The sequence below is a fragment of the Xenopus laevis genome, chromosome 1L (genome assembly GCF_017654675.1).
Source record: "Xenopus laevis strain J_2021 chromosome 1L, Xenopus_laevis_v10.1, whole genome shotgun sequence".
Taxonomy (NCBI): domain Eukaryota; kingdom Metazoa; phylum Chordata; class Amphibia; order Anura; family Pipidae; genus Xenopus; species Xenopus laevis.
Genome location: NC_054371.1, coordinates 217,654,913 through 217,676,390, shown reverse-complemented (window position 1 = coordinate 217,676,390; position 21,478 = coordinate 217,654,913). Strand labels below are relative to the sequence as shown.

The following is a 21,478-nucleotide window of genomic DNA, read 5'->3' as shown; positions in this document are numbered from 1 at the left end:
ACTGTTTTCTTTTAACTGCCTTCCAATCCTGGTTGAATCAAACTCTGGAATGGGTTCGGAATTAAAGTGCTGATTCAGTGCTTCTTAAATGAAACAGTTTTCACCCCGAGAGGTGACAATTGCAGGGTACCTTGTACCTTATAAAAGGGGTCTAAATGAACAGAAAATGAAAGCCGTGCCTTGTTTCCCATCAGCTTTGCCCTCATTTTTCTCTGCGGAACCCTCTCTACTGCCACACACTGATACAAACACACTTTGTTGCTCTGCACACAAGTGACAGTCTAAAGCCCTGTGTCCCGGGAGAGAGAAAGGGGCTTTGTGCCGTGCATCCCCCCCACCTCCCCTGCCAGTAAAACCCCCATCAGACGTTCGCACTCACCTCTCTCCTTATTCTGAATGGCGTGCACGATTTCCTCCGCGTCCACATGTTTTGTCTCGTCAAAGTTGTGGATCGACATGGCATAACCTTCCTCCTTAAAGGCAAGGTGGACCCCTTCCAAGGTGAAAAAGCAGTTCCTCTGCAGAGTGTCGTCAGTGTAGAGGAGAAAAGCCTTGGTCCACTTGTGATAGCGGAACATGGCCAGGAACATCTCGCCCATCTTGGAGTAGACGGGCGACACTCTGGTGAGGTGCGAGTACTCGCTGGACTTCTGCATGAAGCCAACTGCCAGTGCCCCAGAGGAGAGCATGGGGACGTTCCAGTGGGAGGCAAGTCTAGCCACGGAGGCTGCCGCATACTCACACACAGGACCCAGAATCACGTCAGGTTTCTGCAGCTGCATGGCTATGTCTATCAGGCTGAAGAGTGCCTGGTTGCCACAGTCAGAGTCATTGTAAATGACGTTAAAGTGCACGCCGGGCAAGAGGGTCTGGTTCTCCTGAATGGAACTCAAGGCATGGTCAATAGCAGGTTTCACCCTATCCATGGAAAACATATAGGAGTTATCCTTAGGTAAAAGCACTAGCATGTTCACTGTGTCTTCATCCATGGGGTTGCTTTTGGCTAAAATAACCAAAGTCACCATCAGGCTAAACAAGAGCATAGAGGACATCCTTCCAAAGGAAAAAAAAAAAAAGTGCAAAACCACCACCACCAAAAAAATAAAATGTGCACCTAGTCCCCTAGGGATGGCTGGCTCTATATAAGCATTAATAAGAGAGAGAATCAAAACTCTTTCCAGTTCACTCTGAACTATTATTATTTTCTTAATTTTCTTTCTATTTTCTTTTTTTAAGATTTCAGCCTGAAAATAGATTTTTCAAGTCAGTAATTGCTTTTTTTTTTTTGCATGGGGTTCTCTAAGGTGACTGCCTGTGTTCTCACTGATAGAGCATCCCCTGTTTGATCCTATTCATTCTCCTTGTTCCTTAGTATACCCTCTGTTTAAATAGTGTGGCAGCCAAGCCTGTTACCACACATGGTGCACTGAGGAAGACTTTTTTTTTTTTTCAAGTTACTCATTAACATTCCTGCGTCATTTCTCAGTCATCCGCCTCTTTCTTAAAGCTATACACACACACTCTCTCCCCAGGCAGCAGCAGGGTATTGTTTAAGTCAGGGAGAGAGATTCTAGTGAATTATCCTAGGCAGGAGCTTGCATTTATTTATTGCTGCTCATTATGCCCTGATAGCAGGTTTGCATGCAAAAAAATGGCTATTGGGAGTTTGTGAAAATTATCATTCAACGAGTTTTATATGTATAGAAGGAAATGAATCGGCATGATCTTTGCTTTACAGAGGATTCATTATCTTGTTTGATGTTTCAAACAAGTGATTTTATATTGCTTTGATGAAAGACAAGGTGAAGTTTATGATCATGTTGCTTGCCATTTATTTCTCAACGTCAGCCCAATAAGGCATGGTTTTTTTTTTGGTTTTTTTTAAAGACAGCATTTTAATCAATACTTCTTATTGATCTGCACAAATGTTTTTGGAAATTCAGTGAATTTACTCACTGGCCGGGCTCGGACTCCCTGCAGTTCCTGGTATGTTTCAGAAAGCTGGGTGGAAAAAAATTCCATGGGAACACTTTCCACTCTCTTGTCTAAAGGAGCTGGTATGAAGAAATCACTTTAGATCCCTCTGTCACTAGGTTAGGGAAAAAAAGTCAACCCTCAACCCTTTGGACCTCCAAAAATGTTGCAAAATAGGCAGCAGAAAAAAAAAACAACAACAGCACAATCAGCCCAAACAAGCAGTTGGCTTTGTTTCCAGTGGAATCCCTATAAAAAGGTGAATGTTAGCTGCGTATGAATAATCATATAGGGGAGTGCAGTGGAGCTGACTGAAAGGCTTGTTCACAGATGAACTTCACTGGAGGGGCAGAGGAGGAGTCCGACTACAGAGTGAGCAGTCATTTGGAAAAGTCCGGCTGCCTTTCACTCTCAGACAGCAACTTCATGGGCTGCTGCTGCGGAATAATGACATGCCTTCTGGCTGCCTGGGGGTTCATTTCAATGAAAATGTTTTTTTTTAATGTTGATTGCAAAAATAAAAAGAGGACTTGGTGTTGTTCTGTAAGTACAAGGAGGAGTAAGGAGAATTGTGGTTTATAATTATATTAGCAAGGGGCTGATGATATTTCAGTTTATAGCTGCAGCATTTTCTATAATATGAAGGACAGACAGACCCATGTAGGGGTCCGTGTATTTGGTTAGAAGGTGCGGCAAATACCAATCTCTCTCACCATGTAGGGGTCCCCCTTTCCAATCCCACCCTCCCTAAGGGCAGAGACACACGTGGAAATTCGGGGAGATTAGTCACCCAGCGACAAGTCTTCTCTTTTTCGGGCGACTAATCTCCCTGCCATGCCTTCCCGCTGGCGAGAATATAAATCGCTGCCGATGGCACTCGGAGCGATTCGTTTTTCAAAGTCGTCCTTGTGAGGCAACTTCGGGCGACTTCAGAAAACAAAGAGCTCCGAGAGCCATCCCGCCGGTGATTTAGATTCTAGCCAGCGGGAAAGCAGTTGGAGGAGATTAATCTCCCAGAATCTCCACGGGTGTCTCTGCCCTTACTACCAAGCACAATCTCATTATTAATCCGGATTAAAACGATTGATTTTCTGATCTTTCTTCTTAACCGATACAGGGGAAAGAACCAGCCATTCATTTCGCTCATGTCAACGAGGAGGCAAAGTTTATTTGGTGGGATTTTCGAACCCCCCCTTTATTGGGAGATATTATTGCACTTTTTTTTTTTTTTTACTCCCCATTGCATGTTGTAAAATGCGTATCAGGAGGGAGATGTTTGCTGACACATGGTCCCAAAGAAATTCTGAAGTTTCTTATTTTTTTCCCTTTTGGAAAGATGGGAGAATTGTAAATGGGCATTGCCATCTACTGGCCGCCGAAAGAATTTAGCAAAAATTTAATTTGGTAGAAGCTGCGAATGATATTTAGAAGCAATGTTCCTTCTAATTCCTTCTCGGCTATGTGCGCACATTTTAAATTTATGTACGTAATTTTTAAACGTTGTGCTCAGGTCAGGATTAATACAAAATTTTGTGTTTTCATACAAAATTCTTGGTGTGAACCAGAATTTGTTGTATGTGATGGCCTCAAAATTTACACCTTAGAGGGGACATTGTTCAGAAGGAAAAAAAGACAATAGAGACTTATTTATTAAAAGAAAAAACTTAAATTCAATATTTAATTCAGTATGATGCAGGGAGTGATATTCTGAGACAAATTGCAGTTGGCTTTCATTTTTTTATTATTTGTGGTTTTTGGGTTATTTATCTTTTTAATCAGCAGCTCTCCAGTTTGCAGTTTCAGCAGTCTAGTTGCTAGGGTCCAAATTCCCCTAGCAACCATGCATTGATCTGAATAAAAGACTGGAATATTAATAGGAGAGGCCTGAATAGAAAGATGAGTAATAAAAAGTAGCAATAACAATACATTTGTAGCCTTACAGAGCATTTGTTTTTTAGATGGGGTCAGTGACCCCCATTTGAAAGCTTGAAAGAGTCAGAAGAAAACGGCTAATAAATAGTTCAAAAATGATAAAAAAAAAGAAATAAATGAAGGCCAATTGAAAAGTTGCTTAGAACTAGCCATTTTATAACATATTAAAAGTTAATTTAAAGGTGAACCACCAAGATCCTGAGATGATACAAGACTCGCCTTACTAACAGCGGCCACAAAAATGGCTCCTGCCTGCTTGCGATAATTGTGAATTCCCAGACGAGATTCAAATAATTTATACAGTGTAATTAAAGTTTATTTTGCTTGACTAATATGATAAAATTAGGATGTGGAATAATTTGTTTTTAGGCGACGGGTCCCCTTTAAGGTGCTCCACATTATTAAAAGATCCCATATGCAGAAAACCCCAGGTTCCAAACATTCTGGATAATCTTATACCCGGACTTGTCAAACATTACGTAGATGATGAAAGAATGGAACAATCTCCTCTTGCTCTGCCAAATCTGCCTTTGCACAAACCCTTGGGAAATCTGAGACACTTCCGATTCCTCTGTAGAGCTCGATTATCAGAACATACCGAATACGAGTTAGGAAACCTGGCCCGTTTTGCTTCGGACTATGTCACTTGTGTGTCAGCAGAGACAATCCTGCAGCCGAGAGACTGGGGCTTAACTGTCTGCCATGAAATCACGGTGATTCTGACTGACAGATGTTAATAAATGACGTATGGAAAACAGCGCCGCGGCCTGATTGTTCCTCGACATTTCATTTTCTTCCTTTTCCCAAATGAGTGGAGATTGCTATCGGATGATTTTCCTAAGTTATTAGTACAAACACAACGATTCGCTTCTTCTCAGTTTGACATAAAAAAAAGGAAATTGCAAAATACAGGAGAGGTCGATGTGAGATACCTATCTGTCTTATTAACTGGAAATGGGATTATGTTATCCATATCCTTCCACTCCCGGCCAGAATGTCACGTAGCAATCCTCATGTGTCATGTGTTACATTCGGAACATTTGCGGACATTACTTTGTATAGCGTTCTGTTCACTGGTTACAGTCTAAGTAAAAAATAAGTGAATGTAAAATGAATGAGGGTGATAATCTAAGCACTTTTGCCATGTACATTCATTATTTGTTTTTTTTTAATTCCAAGATATTAAAGGATAATTGTACTGTTAACATGAATGAATTTTGTTACCCTCCCCCCCCCAAGTGTTACCCCGGGCAAATGCCCCAAATGTTTTACTTACCCCTCGGTGCAGATTCAGGCATCGGAGTTCACGGGCGCCATCTTCAGCCGCTTCGGTAATCTTGAAATGAGACCGTCACTTTGGCAATTTTCGTGAGTTTCGGCGGATGCACAGTTGTCGTGAAATGGGAAATTGCTCCAAATGCGCATGTGCCGCCACGCCGGTCTCATTCCGAAGATATCTGAAGAGAAGACAATGCACCGAATCCACTCTTCTGGATTCGGCCGAACCCCCGAATCCTTGGTGAAGGATTCGGCCGAATACCGAACCGAATCCGAACCCTAATTTGCATATGTAAATTCGGGGTGGGAAGGGGAAAACATTTTTTACTTCCTAGTTTCGTGACAAAAAGTCACGTGATTTCCCTCCCCACCCCTAATTTGCATATGTAAATGAGGGTTTGGATTTGGTTCGGCCGGGCAGAAGGATTCGGCCAAATCCGAATCCTGCTGAAAAAGGCCGAATCCTGAACCGAATCCTGGATTCGGTGCATCCCTAGAAGACAATGGCGCCCGTGAACTCCGATGCCTGAATCTGCACCGAGGGGTAAATAAAACATTAGGGGCATTTGCCCGGGGTAACACTTAGACAGGGGGAAGGCGGGTCTATGTAGGTTAGGGTTTTTTTAACGTTAACGTTCTCCTTTAAATAGTGACAATTGTATCTTTGCTTATCTTAAATTGTTACAAATGTATCCAAGTGCAGTTGCTGGTGTTCTGGGCTCTCTGCCAAAAAGGCTCTTATTTTTAATTAAGTTTCAGAAACTTTGTATCTTTTTCTCGAGTCCGTGCAGGAGATCAAAGAGAAAGTTGGGACATTTCAAAGAAACCCGGTACTGTGGGGCTGAGCTGTCAAAATCGGGACTGTCCTGCGGAAAATGGGACAGTTGGGAGATATGCAACACAGTGATGTGCGGGTCGACTAAAATTTGATCTGCATCCAACCCTAACCCAATCTGGCAACACTCATGCCCGATCCTAACCCGTTGCGCTCTTTATACACCCACACCTGCCCTGGCCCGCTGTGACATCACCGAAGGGGCAGGATGAGGCTGTGCATAGAGGCAGAAGTGGGGCAAAAGGCTGCTAAAGTTCAGGTCAAACCACCCATGGCCCGAGGAAATTGTGTGCAAACCGGGCTGCAGGCTTTGGGCCAGCCCACACATCCCTGGCACAGCACAACTGTGCTTTGTCAGTGGAAGAACAATTTAAGTAAAAGTGAGATCAGAGTGTCTCTGAGGGAGTCCAGGTGTGTAAAGTACAGAAGTGTGAAACAAAGTTCAGTTCAGGTGTGTCTGGAATGTAGAGGGAAGGCAGGCAGTGAGTTGAGGAGTCTGATCGCTTGTGGAAAAGCTTTTGCGCAGCCTGGTTGATTGGGCTTTAATGCTGCGAAAGCGTCTGCCGATGCAGGGCCGCCATTAGAAATCACAGGGCCCCGTACAACAAAATTGTCGGGGCCCCCCACCCATCCTGGCGCCCAAGCCCACCCCAGATCCCACCCACTCCACATCACAGTTAAAAGACCACACAGACATCAGCGCTAAAAAAGTAACCCCCCCACACACACAAGTTATAAAAAGCTATTAATGGTCAGGGCCCCTTTATAAGTTAAAAAAAAACATTGGCGCCAGGGCCCCCCATAAAAGTTTTTTTTTAAAAAAAGCATTGGTGCCAGGGCTCCTCTTACAAGTAAAAAAAATTGGGGCCCCCAAAGAATATTTTTTTAAAAAAAAAAAACATTGGTGCCAGGGGCCTATAGAGTATTAAAATAATACTTTGGTGGCCAGGGGATTAAAAAAAACACACATTGGTGTTCAGTAGAATTGAACTCGCCGCTTCAGGACTTAAATTTCGGCTGTTTTTGTGACTTCAGGTCTTTTCGTTGTTTCGGGAGTTCGGCTTCGGCTATTTTCGTGGCTTCGGGTCTTTTTGCCTCTTCATGAGTTCAGCTTTGGCTATTTTCGTGGCTTCGGGTCTTTTCACCGCTTCGGGAATTCGGCTTCGGCTGTTTTCACTACTTCGGGTCTTTTTGGCACTTCGGGACTTTGGCACTTCTGCATTTTGGCTGTTCAGTACTTCAAAAATGTCCGCAAATCTTCAGCGCTTTCAAGGGGGCAGCACTGCCGGGCCCCCCTTCATGCCTGGGCCCGGGCCACTTGTCCCCCCTGTCCCCCCCTGATGGCGGCCCTGGCCGGATGGGAGCAGCGTGAACAGTCCGTGTGAGGGGAGTGTGGAGTCCATGCAATGCAGGAGGCCTTTTTGCAACAGCACTTGTGGAAAATGTCCTGCGGTGATGGAAGAGCCACTACAATGATGTTGCCAGATACTCTGACAGTCCGCTGTAGACTTTTCATGTTAACATGAATCAATTCCTTATTCAGGAGACTCTAAAGCCAAAGCCATTCTTATTACCTCCCATAGTCCTTCTACTTTCCTGACATATGAGAATAAGTACGGGGATGTGTGGTTGCGGCACGATACCTCTGTGAGTGTAACGGCATTAGGGGCAACACTCTGTGCTTTCTTATTGTCTACAGGTGTGAGACTTGTTATCCAGAATGCTCGGGATCTGGAGTTTTCCAGATAACAGTCTACTAGAAAATCATGTAACATTAAATAAACCCAATAGGCTGGTTTTGCTTCCAATAAGCATTAATTATATCTTAGTTTGGATCAAGTACAAGTTACTGTTTTATTATTACAGAGAAGGGTTTCTGGATAATTGATCCCATACCTTTACCTTAATTATAGGGTATTGGGGCAGTTCTTTAAGCTTTGCTGAATTTTCAGTCAACTCAGTTGCCATAAATGGAATGGTAAGTATCCCGTACATATTTAGTGGTGCTCCATTCGGTGTTCTGGTATACTGGTTGTAGCACCAATGTGTGAGCATGTTCTACCCCTCTTCTCTGCTGGACATCACCAGCTAAATATCTTGTACCTCACACATTTGGTCTATTCCTTATACAGACGGCATGAGGCTACTGCCACCTGCTGTCCATAATGGCTACCATCCGTAGAGTAGGCAGTGGTTGCAGGTATGGGACCTGTTATCCAGAATGCTCAGGACCTGGGGTTTTCCAGATAAGGGGTCTTTGGATCTCTATACTTTAAATTGACTAAAAAAATCATACATACCCAATAGACTGGTTTTGCTTCCAATAAGGATTAATTATATCTTAGTTGGGATCAAGTACAAAGTACTGTTTTATTATTACACAGAAAAAGGGAAATCATTTTTAAAATTTTAAATTACTTGATTAAAATTGAGTCTATGGGAGACGGCCTTCCCATAATTTTGAACTCTCTGAATAACTGGTTTACAGATAATGCATCCCATACCTGCACTGGAATATGAGGGCATAGTGATGCAGCAGCTTTGTGCCATTCTAATTAGATGAATGCCCACATACTCTGTCATTGTATGATTAATAAAGGTAGCTTAATGCTTTTTTCTGAATCAGAACCTTGATGGATTTCTTTTTCAATGGCTGTTAGCATGGAAGGCTGATGTGGCTGTTCAATAGAATGTGGTTAAACAGTGCCCTCCGATGTTATTTTAAGGCATTGCAGCTGCTGAGAATCTTTTTATCACCCCAGTTACTTTACTTTACTATTAAAGGTTCCCTAAGCCTACACGTTGCTCAAGAAATATTCTCAGGCGGTTTCACAGTCATGTCAAAGCAAATACATTTTCTGTTCCCAATTTACCTTTAAAGGGGTGTTAACGTTTAGTAGGTTACAGAATGTCTAATTCTAAGCAACTTTTCAATTGGCCTTCATTTTTTCTTTTTTATAGTTTTTGAATTATTTTCCTTCTTCTTCTGACTCGTTTACAGCTTTTAAATGTGGGTCACTGACCCCATCTAAAAAACCAAATGCTTTGTAAGGCTACACATATATTGTTATTATTTTTATTACTCATCTTTCCATTCAAGCCCTCTTCTATTCATATCCCAGTCAATGCATAATTACTAGGGTCAGCTGGACCCTAGCAACCAGATGGCTGAAATTGAAAACTGGAGAGCAGCTGCATAAAAAGCTAAATAACTCAAAAACCACAAATAATAAAAAATGAAAACCAATTGCAAATTGTCTCACAACATCACTCCCTATATCATACTAAAAGTTAATTTAAAGGTGAACAACCCCTTTAAAGGACAAGTCAACCCCAAAATAAAAATTTGCTTAATAAAAGAAAACATAATTCTAAGCAACTTTGCAATATACATTCATTACAAATTATCTATGGTTATCTTGTATATGTATTGCTATAGAAATCAGTGCTTGTCTGTCCCTGTCTATTATCTGTCCTGGTGGTTTAGACTGTTGATAAAGGGGCAGATTTATCAAGGGTCGAAGTGAAAATTCTAATTGTGGTCTGCGCTGAAATTAGCCCAAAAATCTATTTCAGTCTTTTCGGTAAAAATCCCAAAAATTTGGGCATTTTGGGAAAAAAGCCAAAAAAATTTAGTGATTCGGAAAAAACTCAGGAAAAAATCGTATAATCTGGGTTTCTGCTTGATTTTATCGAGTTTGTCCACGATCCAATTACATAATGCTTTTTTAATAATAAATCAAAATATGCTAATAGCAAAAACGTACAAAGTCTCTGGAGCTTTCCTTTTGATCCGACCAAAATACTTGTTTTTTAATAATAAATAAGGTCACGTTGTGTATTTTAGTTTGGTCTGACTTTTTTAATTTAAATACTCAGAAAAGTAATTTAAATACTCAGAAAAAACTGATTTTTTGATAAAAAGTCCCTTAGAGGCCCTTTTATCAAAGGTCAAATTTCGAATTCATGTTTATTATTTTTAATTCGAATATACTCACAATTCGACTGAGAGATTATTTGAGAAAAAATTTCAATGTCTAATATTCAATCAAATAATTCAATCGAATAGTTCCGACCCGAAAATCCGAATTGTATTCGATTTGTACGAATCGAGTTTTTCTCCAAAAAAAAAAAACTTTGAATGTCAGGAAGGCTATTAACATCTCCAAATGCCTCAGCGAACCTCTGCCATTGATTTGTACATGAACTCGGCAGGTTTTAGATGGCGAATATTTGAATTAAGACTGTTTCCATGGTCGAGGTGTGATAAATATCACAACTGAAGTTGCATTCGAATAGGGGGATTAAAATTCGAATGGATGAATTTTGAAACTCAAAAATTCTAATTCAAATTTACTATTCGACCCTTGATAAATCTGCCCCTAAATGCTGTGACACCACTTGTCCACAACGGGAATATGAAGGTATGACAATGTATTCTGACCGCCGGCAGTATGTGGGAGGGTCTTTTAGACTTTAAAGGGGAAGTTAACCACAATCAGTACTCACCACACGAACCACAGTGTAAAAATGAAAACAGAAGATTTTATTCACACAGGACAGCAGAGGGTTCTTTGGACAGGCACACTTTACCCACTCCAGCATTTACTTCTTCAAACACATTCAGTTACAATTATTCAGACGAACCAGTTCTGGGTAAGCATTAGGACCTTGGATTCCACTTAACCGCCTAGTGGTCCGGTATATACTCCACCCGTATCCTCCCACTCTCCAATAGTGGCCCAATACCTTCCAGGTTAGGACCCTTTTCCATCCAAGTCCTGTCCTGAAGGCCAATTGTCCTTCCTACCCGTGCCCGTAGGAAACTAATTCCACTTTCCTCCTTGATGGGGTTACAACTGCTTACTAAGTATCCTCACTATCTCATGCACCTAGTGCTCGCTCACTTAAGATCTTTCCTTCTCTAACTTCTCCTATCTACCTTTGGGGTCTCCACTCACCAGCCAGGTGATGCTCCTTCGACCACACCCTCCCATCAAGACAGCTCACCGTGGGTGATGCCCCTCCTTTTATAGCCCTCTATGTCTCACAGTGCCCTCTGGTGTCTAAGATTGGAAGAACACTTAATCTAAACTAAAACTCTACTACTCTCTACTGGCGATTTCCACAAATTACACCCAAGATTTTTAAACACACATGGGGCAAATTTAGTAAAGGGCGAAGTGACTAACGCTGGTGACAATTCGCAGCATGACATCATTTTGTAACTTAGCTGATTTACTAACGGGCTCAGGTGAAAATTTGCTAGCGAAAGAGACATACACTAGCACTTATTCGCACTCTATCACCAAGTGAATTTTGGCTCTGGCGAATAGACGTAAGTCCGCTAATTCAATAAGATGCGCATTTTACTGTTACCTGTTCCGCCGGACTTGCCTTCACCAGCTCAGACCAGGCGTAGTGCAATGGAGTGTATAGGGCTTCCTCAAATTTTTGTCCCAAAAAACGCCAGTGTCTTTTCCCTTTTTTTCAGGGTGATAAGCTGCAAAAATCTTTTTTGGGTACCCGGGCTCCCCCTACATTTCCTACCATATGGCACATAAACTTTACACTGGGCTCATGAGTAGGGCATTATAACAACTCTATTTTATTTTATTAAGGTTCCCTCGGCTTGTGTAATGTAATGTATTTGCTGCAACATATACGTGCTTTGTACTTTCACTTCCCGCCGTATGCAAATTACCGAACGCTAGCGCAACTTCGCTCTGCTTGCCGAAGTAACGCTAGCGAAAATTCGCCTTCGTTCGACACCCTGGATGCAACTGCGCATTTTAGTAAATTTGCGTTGTCCTAGAGAATTTATGCCTGACGAAGTGTTGCGATGGCTGCGAAGGCCCCATACATTTTACATACATGGACATTTTTTTCATTCAAAAAGATAACATTTCACTTACATAACACTCTCATCACCTTACAAGTAGGGAGCACCTTATATAATATGTGTATATGTTGCTAGCATTTGTCTATGAAAACAGTAAAGAACCCAGAACTATTACAGACAACAATAATTGCTTTAGCTGAATCCCATGCAGAGTTTGGAAAGGTTAGTGGGCATGAGAAGCGTATGAGGATAGGAAAGCTAGGGAAATCCTTTATGAGGACCCAGTGGGAGCATTCATCTGGGCTGACAGCTTGGCACTTGCTCTTTCCTAGAGAAGGCTTTTTGGATAAGCGAGTGGCTTCTTTCTTTAGGAAATTCTCGAGCACAATTCCTGCGCACATTCCTCTGGAACAGAAAAACCCCACTGTGGTTAGTATAAGACGTCTGGAACAGGAGTAGGTGTTTTTCATTAGCGACTCCCAGTTGGCATTGTTCTCTCCAAACTTTGCCGGCTATTAAGGACACAACAAAAACAGCTCATTGGGAAATTAGGATACAAGTTACTTGCTCTAAACTACATTTCAGCAAAGGCACTGATACATCTATATAGGTTCAGTCGAGAAACGAAGAACACTGACAGTGCCTGACGCTGAATTTCTCATATTAATAACGTGTAGGCAAATCAGTTAGAGCAAAGAGACAAAGAAATGATGTTTGAATGAATGACGCATGCGGAGACACAGGCACACAAATACACACACAAATAAATGCAGCATACAACAATATTATTTCCTCTACATTTAATTATCTAACTAGGCGGTTTATCACCAAACCGGCTGCAGATATTTCTAGAACCAATTATAGGTTCCAGCTTTTAAAGGACAAGGAAAGGCAAAAAAATAAAATCCCATTTTTACTTTCTTTAATGAAAAAGAAACCTATCTCCAATATACTTTAATTAAAAAATGTGTACCGTTTTTATAAGAAACCTGACTGTATGCAGTGAAATTCTCCCTTCATTTACTGCTGTGGCTAGGAATTGTCAGATGGTCCCTAACTGCTGAGCAGGGAAACAATCATACTTATGAACAGCAGGGGGAGCCCCCGCCTTACTTCCCAGCCATGCAGAACTCAAGCAGCTTTGTTTATGACGATCCCTAAGCAGCCCAGACCACACTGAGCATGTGCACAGTCTTAGTCTTGCAAAGATGTTTAACAAAGTTACAAGATGGTGACCCCCTGTGGCCAAATTTGAAAGCATAAATTATTTGTTTGATTAGACTTGTGGTGCAGTAAGTTCATGTTTATATTTAGTATACAAAATACAGCATTTCTAGCCTTATTCTATTTTAGACTTTCCTTGTCCTTCAAATGGAAGTCACTAACCCCATCTAAAAAACAAATGTAAGGCTACAAATGTATTGTTATTCATACTTTTATTTACCTATCTTTCTATTCAGGCCTCTCCCATTCATATTCCAGTCTCTTATTCAAATAGTGCATGGTTGTTTGGGTAATTTGGATCCTAGCAACCAAATTGCTGAAATTGCAAACTGGAGAGTTGTTGAATAAAAAACTAAATAACCCAAAAACCACAAATAATAAAAAAAATGAAAGCCAATTGCAAATGTTCTTAAAACCATCCTATCATTGTTCAGGTATCAGATCCGTTATCCAGAAAATTCAGTACAGGTATGGGACCTGTTATCCAGAAAGCTCAAGACCTGAGGCTTTCTGGATAATGGATCTTTCCATAATTTGGATCTTCATGCCTTAAGTCTACTAGAAAATCATTTAAACATTAAATAAACCCAATAGGCTGGTTCTGCTTCCAATAAGGATTCATTTTATCTTAGTTTGGATAAAGTAAAATGTAGTGATGGGCAAATAAATTCGCCAGGCATGGATTCGCGTCAACGTTTTGCCACCAGCAAATATTTTCGCATAACTGTCTGATTTCGCAAATCTGCCTCGACAAAAAACATTTTGTTCAAAATCATTTTGACGCCTATTGACTTCAATGCATTTTGCGAAATTTCACCATTTCACAAATTTTTTGACCATTTCGCTAATTATTCGGCGAAGCGAAATGGCACAGATTCGCCCATCACTAGCACAATCTACCATTTTAAAATTACAGAGAAAGAGGAAATTGTTTAAAAAAATTGGATTATTTGGATAAAATGGAGTCTATGGGAAACAGCCCTTCCGTAATTCGGAGCTTTCTGGATAATGAGTTTCTGGATAATGGATCCCATACCTGTACCTTGTACTTGTTCCCAACTAAGAAATAATTAATCCTTATTGGAAGCAAAACCAGCCTATTGGGTTTAATTAATTTTTACATGATTTTCTAGTAGACTTACGGTATGAAGATCCAAATTACAGAAAGATTCGTTAGGTCCTGAGTATTCTCACAGTTCCCATACCTGTACTACTGTTAATTAAAAGGTGAACAGCCCCTTTAAAGGGCATGTAAAGGCAAAAAAATTGAATCCCATTTTTACTTTCTTTAATGAAAAAGAAACCTATCTGCAATATACTTTAATTAAAAAATGTGTACCATTTTTATAAGAACCCTGACTGTATGCAGTGAAATTCTCCCTTCCTTTACTGCTGTGGATAGGAATTGTCAGACGGTCCCTAACTGCTGAGCAGGGAAACAATCATACTTATGATCAGCAGGGGGAGCCCCCGCCTTACTTCCCAGCCATGCAGTATTCAAGCAGCTTTGTTTATGATGAACCCCTAAGCAGCCCAGACCACACTGAGCATGTGCACAGTCTTAGTCTTGCAAAGATGTTTAACAAAGTTACAAGATGGTGACCCCCTGTAGCCAACTTTGAAAGCATAAATTATTTGTTTGATTAGGCTTGTGGTGCAGTAAGTTCATGTTTATGTTTAGTATACAAAATACAGCATTTCTAGCCTTATGCTATTTTAGACTTTACATGCCCTTTAACATCCCTTAACCTGGTCAGTAGACGTAACAGAACAGAACACTACTTCCTGCTTTGCAGCTCTCTAACTCGGAGTTAGTCAGCGAGTTTAAGGGGGGTCATATGTTTAGTGAGTTTGCAATTGATCCTCAGCATTCAGCTCAGATTCAAAAGAAAACATTTATGACCCATGTGGCCCCCCTTCAAGTCACTGATTGGTTACTGCCTGGTAACCAGTCAGTGGAAACCAAGAAAGCTGCAAAGCAGGAAGAAGTGTTCTGCCTATTATGTTAGACATCCAGTCACTGCATCTATTTACCCAGTTATAATTCCTTCAAGACTGTAAGAGGACCAGATGCATCCTGGCTAATCAATATATTTTTGTGAAACAATTCATTTGCTCTAGGGTTTGGAGTGCCCTCATTTTTTTGTGGTGGGGCCTTCTAGTTATGCCACTGACCAGAAGTGCAAGGTCCCTTGTGTCTGTGTGCACTGGACTTTGCACCTTAAGGTGCATTATCTTAAGACAATTTCAGCACCGGAGCTTTCAGTATGCGATTGTGACATGGACCAACTTGCGTGCGTTGTGTACATCTAGCAGCTACCGGCAAAACAGTAGATGAGGCCCAGTGTGTTAAGTTCCATCCAGCAATAATATTAAAAGCTTGGCTGAATGAAGAGTATCAAATGACTGTTTGTAAAACATGCTAGAAATCAGCGTACAACTGCAAGCCACACATTTTCAATGGAAATTGCTTCTCCCAAGGTGGTCTTTTTATATGATTGTGGTCTAGACAAATGTATTATATATTTACTGCATTGGGCTAAAAATCTAACCAGAGGCCTTTCCAGAATTTCAGTAATTTCTTTTGTGGACAGACATTGTAAAATTACAGAGATGAGAATGCAAAAAACAGAGAGACTGTGCCTCTTCAGCAGATATTATAGAACAGGATTTCTGCACCTGTGACATTGGTACAGGAGGAAAAAGAATTTACAATGAAATACATAGGAACATTATGTAACGCTTTCTTGGCCTATTCTGCCAATTAGGAGTTAAGGGTGACCAGCTAGGTAGTGAGCATGGATTACATTGTGAATCCTCACTCAGGGCAGAGCCTTCGCCAAATGGAAGCTTCCCCTTTAAACTGTAGTTAAACTACAACTCACAGGCATATAAGTGCAAAAATAGAATAATGGACGCCAGGAGGTTCTTAAAAGGTAAAACAGGTGCACAGATTTATTATGCCAGAGGCAAATGACCACAGGTTTACTTACAAAATGTGTAGGACACAGCAGATGGAATCACTTTGGACAATACAAGGCTCACAGTCAGACAGATGCGACTCCCAAAGGATATTGCAGATAGGTGTACATCAATTCCCAGTTTAACCGAGTGAGGGGATCGGGATCGATCAGGTAGGGTACAGGTAGTCCTTTGCTAACCTAGATCCCTATCAACTGAGTTCCCTGCTCTAAAGGCAAACAGGCCTTGTGGGAAGCTACTTCCTCCTACAATCCTCGTTGGAGCGACAACTGCTCTTTCTGCTACATCTCTCTGTCTCACTCTCCTAGAGAGTCTATAACAAGATATTACTATATTAGCTGGTCCTCGTTCACGGGGTTACCTGGTCCCCGACTTAGCACCAAAGGCGTCAGGTCCCTCTTGGGTAAATGCTTACTGGGGCCTATGGTGATCCCAGGCTCAATGGGGATTCACCTAGCAGCAGCACCAGGAGCCAAAGAGGAAGAGGACACTCCCTGCACAACACTATATAGCAGTGTGGCAGGGGAGTGTCATTACACTCTTTGTCCAATAGGTGTGGGTGTTACACTTTACCAGTTAGAAGGGCTTGGCCCAATAACAAGGGAAAAGAGAACTACATACAAAAGGTAGGGAATTAACTCTATAGGGATAGGATATCCTATAGGTCCCTACACAGACCCGGGGGAAAAATCCATTTCGTCCCGACAATGGTGAAATGATATAGACACAATAGTAACAAAGTGAATATATAAGTGCAAACCAAGAATACCATTGAACATCACTCTTCTGGTATCCTCTCCTGAGGAATACCTGGTAACAATGGGTACTGTGGAGAAAAGAACAGTAAAGAGCAAAAGTGCAATACTGTATTGGATAAGTTTCAGTGCAAATAATATCAGTTGCATAACTTTATTACATTCATGAGGTCCTTAAAGGAACACTCAGGCACTTAACTTACGATACTTGAACCATCCATAGTGTATCAGGAGGTCCAGGCACAGGCTTGGCTGAAAAGAAAAATTAGCATAGATTTCTTTTCACACATGAACACTCATTTTCATTGCAGTTGAGTTACATGACCCCACCATAACCAAAAGCTTTATTCCATATCACACCCCCCCTACCCAAGTGTCCAAAGTTTCTGAGTCACTTGGGGAGTAGTAAGGCAAAGAATAAAGGTGCTACTCAGCGAGTAGTTAGAGGTAGAAGAGTTTTTATGGGGGCTCAGCAGTCTTTGTCTCATGAACCAAACTATGTACAAGTTCCAGACAATGTTCAGAAGTCCAGAAATGGAACAATGAGTAAACAAAATAATGAAGAAGGCCCAAAACTTGGGGCATCAGTCTTGAAGAACATCAGGATATGAAGTAGGCCCAAAACTTGGGGCAAATCAAATGACTTCCTCAAGTGTAAACAAAATCATTTCTAAGAGGAATTCTCACTCTTAGAGGGAAACTGAAAAATAACAACACACAGGGTCCAGCCGGAACCACTGTGGACAGATCAAACATTCACCCCATACTTCTCCAGGGTGTGTTCGTAGGACAAATAGTAGGAAGGATGAGGTTTCTCTACCTTCCCTCCATTAGCCAGAGTGGACGACAAGCTGAAGAAGCGGTCCTCTTGAAACTTCCCACAACTTTTGACATGGTGCTTTAAGATGGTACGCCCATACCACCATTCGCTGAGGGTGTCACAGAGGAAAACCATGTCACGCTGCCGCTTCTGTGGATCGCTTTGGAACAATCCCTTGGGTCCCACATCTGTTTTCTTCAAAAGTTCTCCATATAGCCATTCTTCCAAATTCTTCTCCACTTCATCATAAACCCACTCAGGGGCATAGGGCATTGCATAACCCCAACGGTCACGAACTCGGGCATTAATGATGCGTTGCACCCGAGAAACTGTGCATGCCTTCTTAGGGTCGGCCCTTCCCTGAGAGACCCAGAAACCTTGTGCCTCTGGAGACAGCAAGGGTTTAGACAAGCAGGCAACAGGCTGCTGAGAATTTGGATACACTGATGGAACCACTGTGGATGACGTCTCATCTTTCGGTGCAGTGGTTGGCTTTGGAGTAGCAGGCCTAGGCGTGGCAGGCCTAGGAGTAATAGGCCTAGGTGCGACATCTGGGTTCCTACCCATAGTACTCCCCCTCCCTCTGGGTGGAACACGTGGATCCTCACTCTGGGTGGCTGCATCCCCACTAGCGCCTACGCCCTGTGGCTGTGAAATGGACAAAGCTTTCAGAGGAGTGGGTAGGCTTTGGATGGTGGGTGGCCGCACTGAGGAGAGGTGATGAGGATATGTGGGAACAGGTGCAGGAGCAGAGTCTCCTGACACAGAAGACAGTCCATCCGTATCTGTAGCGATGGATTTTGTCTTTTTGCCCTTTTTAGGATCGGCATAGAGCACATAGGGACCTAACCAGCACTCGTGGTAACAATAGGGACACGATGAGTGAAAGTTACAGGTCTCTGTGGATAGTTCACGGGTACAGTGCCCGCAGTAGGTAACAACTATCCTATTAACGTGGACATTTAGTTTTTCTCCATATGTCCCGGCCCAAATATATCTAAGGCCAAAGTCTACATCTTCAATGTCCTCATCCGAGAACAGCGGAGCCCCTGTGAGGGTTTCTTCCACATCCGCCCAACCCTCCCAGGAATGGTCAGCCATAATAACGGAAAAGGGTTTTACTGGAATGAAGAATGTAGTGTAGTCTTCCACTATGCCCGCAGCCGCAGGGCAATGAGTAGTGAAGTCCGGAAGGTCCGCACGTGGAAGGGCCACAGCCGTGGTCCGTGATGGTGCAGCACCTTGAACAGGAGTGATGTAGAAATCTTCCGGTTTGTAGAAATGAGAAGCAGTCGTAGGTAGATACTGCTTGGAGTGAAGAGTGTAAGTGCGGTGAAACTTTCACAAGTAGCCCCCAGAAGTCCACAGGCACAACCAGGTGGAGTAGTGATCACACGTCCTCTCTCTGCAAAGTCTCTTCACAAAATGGAGGCGGGACGTGACGTCAGGGACCGCCTTAATCCCAAAAGCGCGTCTACAATTAATGCGCGGGGAAAAAATGGCGCCAGCGAAATCTCGCGCTCGCGAGACTTGAGCTATGGCGCAGGCTCGTGTATCGGGAATAGAAACTCCAAGCCCGAGCCCTGAGATACTAGGGGGAAAAATACCTAGCAAATTTAGTAGAAAAAGACGTGCAGGCAGCCTTTTGCCAATCAGGTCTGCCGTCTGTCACGAAAATTTAAAGCGACAGTGCACAAAAACACGAAATCACTAAAATACAAAGATATAGCCTGGATTTAGGGGCGTGGCCCCACGTTGGGCGCCAAAATGTAACGCTTTCATGGCCTATTCTGCCAATTAGGAGTTAAGGGTGACCAGCTAGGTAGTGAGCATGGGTTACATTGCAAATCCTCACTCAGGGCAGAGCCTTCGCCAAATGGAAGCTTCCCCTTTAAACTGTAATTGAACTACAACTCACAGGCATATAAGTGCAAAAATAGAATAATGGACACCAGGAGGTTCTTAAAAGGTAAAACAGGTGCACAGATTTATTATGCCAGAGGCAAATGACCACAGGTTTACTTACAAAATGTGTAGGACACAGCAGATGGAATCACTTTGGACAATACAAGGCTCACAGTCAGACAGATGCGACTCCCAAAGGATATTGCAGATAGGTGTACATCAATTCCCAGTTTAACTGACGTTGCCATTGAGGGGATCGGGATCAATCAGGTAGGGTACAGGTAGTCCTTTGCTAACCTAGATGCCTATCAATTGAGTTCCCTGCTCTAAAGGCAAACAGGCCTTGTGGGAAGCTACTTCCTCCTACAATCCTCGTTGGAGTGACAACTGCTCTTTCTGCTACACCTCTCTGTCTCACTCTCCTAGAGAGCCTATAACAAGATCTTACTATATTAGCTGGAGACAAAAAAGACACTGGCATGTTTATATAAAGAAACTGGTAAGTTTTTTTCACTTTATCTTAATTTCATTGATTTCTTTTGTTGGTTTAGTCATCTGTGCTACATCCCCTGGCTTTAAATATACCCTAGGTCACGTTCATTATGTTACTATTGTATGTCTCCTATTATGTCTCCCACCACGATACTTGGTTTCCAATTTAGATAATATATACTAGTAGCCTATCCCCCATGTCCATCAGCACTTGTTTCCCCATGCTGTGAACTATTTCTCCTCCCCTTGTTTTCCCTCCCCCTATATACTTGGCCCAAGGGCATCACTTAGTATCCACACTTTCCCATAATCCGAACAGCTATATACAATAAAATTTGCCTGTCTCTGTGTTTTTTTAGTTGTTTTTGCTCCTGTTCCATATTGCCTGATGAAGCAGGAAATGCCTGCGAAACGCGTTGCAATACTGTTTTGTGAATAAACTATTATTGAAAATTACCACTTTCGTTGGTGTCTGCTTGGAGGAGGTAAGTTCATTACTACCTCCTCTGAATTACCCATTGGGTTTTTAAGTGCTTTTAGCTATTTTTATCCTTTTGGCGCCTCTGCTTTGTCTTATTACTATATTAGCTGGTTCTCGTTCACGGGGTTACCTGGTCCAAAGGTGTCAGGTCCCTCTTGGGTAAATGCTTACTGGGGCCTATGGTGATCCCAGGCTCAATGGGGATTCACCTAGCAGCAGCACCAGGAGCTAAAGAGGAAGAGGACACTCCCTGCACAACACTATATAGCAGTGTTGGAGGGGAGTGTCATTACACTCTTTGTCCAATAGGTGTGGGTGTTACACTTTACCAGTTAGAAGGGCTTGGCCCAATAACAAGGGAAAAGAGAACTACATACAAAAGGTAGGGAATTAACTCTATAGGGATAGGATATCCTATAGGTCCCTACAATTATTTTTGCTAATTTCTAAAGGTTTATTTTGCAAACACATTTACTATTTTGGGCCAATACATTGGACGACCCAATGAACATTTTTCTTCCCCTGGAGGCAAGAGCAGGAGAACTAAGGGATGAAAGAGCACTTACACAACACTTGTGTCCCTGAGGTTGTTGGTCTTTGCACTGAGCACCATCATGCCTCTGGACGCACCCTAACTTTGGCGTGTATGTGACCCGCAGGTTAGGGGAACCCCTTTTAGAGCAAGCTCTGACTAATGCAGCTAGAGATCAATCTACTGGGCAAATTACAGGTCTCAGCTCCAGAAAGGAGCTTGCAAAGTCTTAAAAATGGCGGCCTATTTTATGCACACTGTGTCCTGGATTGTAAATGAGGTCCAGTATACTGTATTTTGTCAGGTTTGTAAATATGCAAAAACTAGGTCACCCTAGACTATGGCGGAAGAAGTCAGCAAGGTGAAACATGCGCCACAGGGTACACAGTTGATAACTGATACGTTCAGAAGAATCACATTGTATGC

The 21,478-nt window shown here is 42.2% G+C and overlaps 1 protein-coding gene across 4 annotated transcripts in view; it reads right to left on the bottom strand.

Annotated features, from left to right (window-relative positions):
- The window catches only part of npr3.L (natriuretic peptide receptor 3 L homeolog), a 58,914-nt gene extending 56,668 nt beyond the window's left edge, over nucleotides 1–2,246 (bottom strand). For 3 of the 4 annotated variants that reach the window (XM_018243315.2, XM_018243325.2, XM_018243333.2), the window contains exon 1: nucleotides 380–2,246. In XM_018243315.2, the coding sequence (XP_018098804.1) occupies nucleotides 380–1,052 (673 nt within the window). In that variant the 5' untranslated portion in view covers nucleotides 1,053–2,246. 4 annotated transcript variants of the gene reach the window in all.
- Between the last annotated feature and the right edge of the window lie 19,232 nt (nucleotides 2,247–21,478).